At 57.2% G+C, this 1,111-nt stretch overlaps 1 protein-coding gene across 1 annotated transcript in view; it reads left to right on the plus strand.

The window, feature by feature from the left end:
- Positions 1–811, plus strand: part of LOC104413224 (rho GTPase-activating protein 32-like) — a gene marked incomplete at its 5' end in the record, with an annotated part of 2,275 nt that extends 1,464 nt beyond the window's left edge. Inside the window, one exon of the mRNA XM_010024155.1 lies at positions 1–811. Within this exon, the coding sequence (XP_010022457.1) occupies positions 1–811 (811 nt within the window).
- Between the last annotated feature and the right edge of the window lie 300 nt (positions 812–1,111).

A 1,111-nucleotide genomic window follows, 5' to 3' on the forward strand; every position in this document is an offset into this window, starting at 1 on the left:
CAAAGCAGCTACGCCCGAGGGCGACGAGCGTTACTACATGCAGCACCCTGAGCCAGAGCTAGAGAGAGCCCACTACCACGGGGCCTATGGGAACGGGCAGTCAGAGAAGCCGTCCCTTCCCCAGAAGCAGAGCAGCATCCGGAACAGGAAGCTGCATCCGGAGCCAGGCTGCAGCACAAACGAACACAGGACGCACTTGCAGCAGGAAGCGAGCCATAGGCAGCCTTCCGAATCCAAAAACGGGCCCCCTTATCCCGACTACAGGCCCAAAGGTGGCCCAGAGCCCTCCGAGCCCATCGGTTACCAGCACACGGGCAGCAAGTACATCCCGGCGAACCAGGAGACCCTGAGACTGAACCACAAGGAGGTGAGGTTGGCAGAGGACAGGCCAGACTTGGAGAGGTCTCGAGGCAGACCCACCATGTCCATGGAGAAACACTCCAGAGACTGCTATAAGGAAGAGGAACACGCTGCCTCCCCCATGGCACCGCCACCCAAGCCTGAACGGAGCCACAGCCTCAGAATGCAGCACCCTGACCCCATGGAGAGGGACTCTGCCCTGCTCTACCCGTACCAAACCCTTGGGAAACGCCAAAGCACTATGACTGTGGTGTCCCAGTATGATAATTTGGAGGATTACCATACCATGCCTCAGCACCAAAGAGGGGGCTATGTTGGAGGAGGGGGGTTTGTGCCCCCCAGTTTTACCCATGTGCACAGTAGAACTTACGCCACGGCGCTCGGCCAGGGAGCCTTCCTCCCGACGGAGCTGTGTTTGCAGAGGCCTGAAACAGAGGTCCACGTCGAGTGAGCTGGTGGGGGGGAAGGTGGGATAGAGTCTAAGCAGCCTCTGCTGGACAGTGGACTGTTTTATTTTTTCAGTGATGGAAAAAAACCACAAACACAAACCAATCCTGCCCCGATGAGCAAAGCAAACCCCCCTTCAGCAACCCAGCCCCACCACTCACTGTTTTTATGTAGTAGAGATAGAGCTTTTCCATGTAGTTTTGAGACAACTGGAGTGATAGGGCAGGCTCTTGGCACACAAACGTTGCCAGAGAGGCTGGGCAGAGCTGAAAGACGTGCTGTTGGGGCAGGGGGGGAAGGAAAT

The sequence above is a fragment of the Nestor notabilis genome, unplaced genomic scaffold (genome assembly GCF_000696875.1).
Source record: "Nestor notabilis isolate BGI_N333 unplaced genomic scaffold, ASM69687v1 scaffold19501, whole genome shotgun sequence".
NCBI lineage: Eukaryota > Metazoa > Chordata > Aves > Psittaciformes > Psittacidae > Nestor > Nestor notabilis.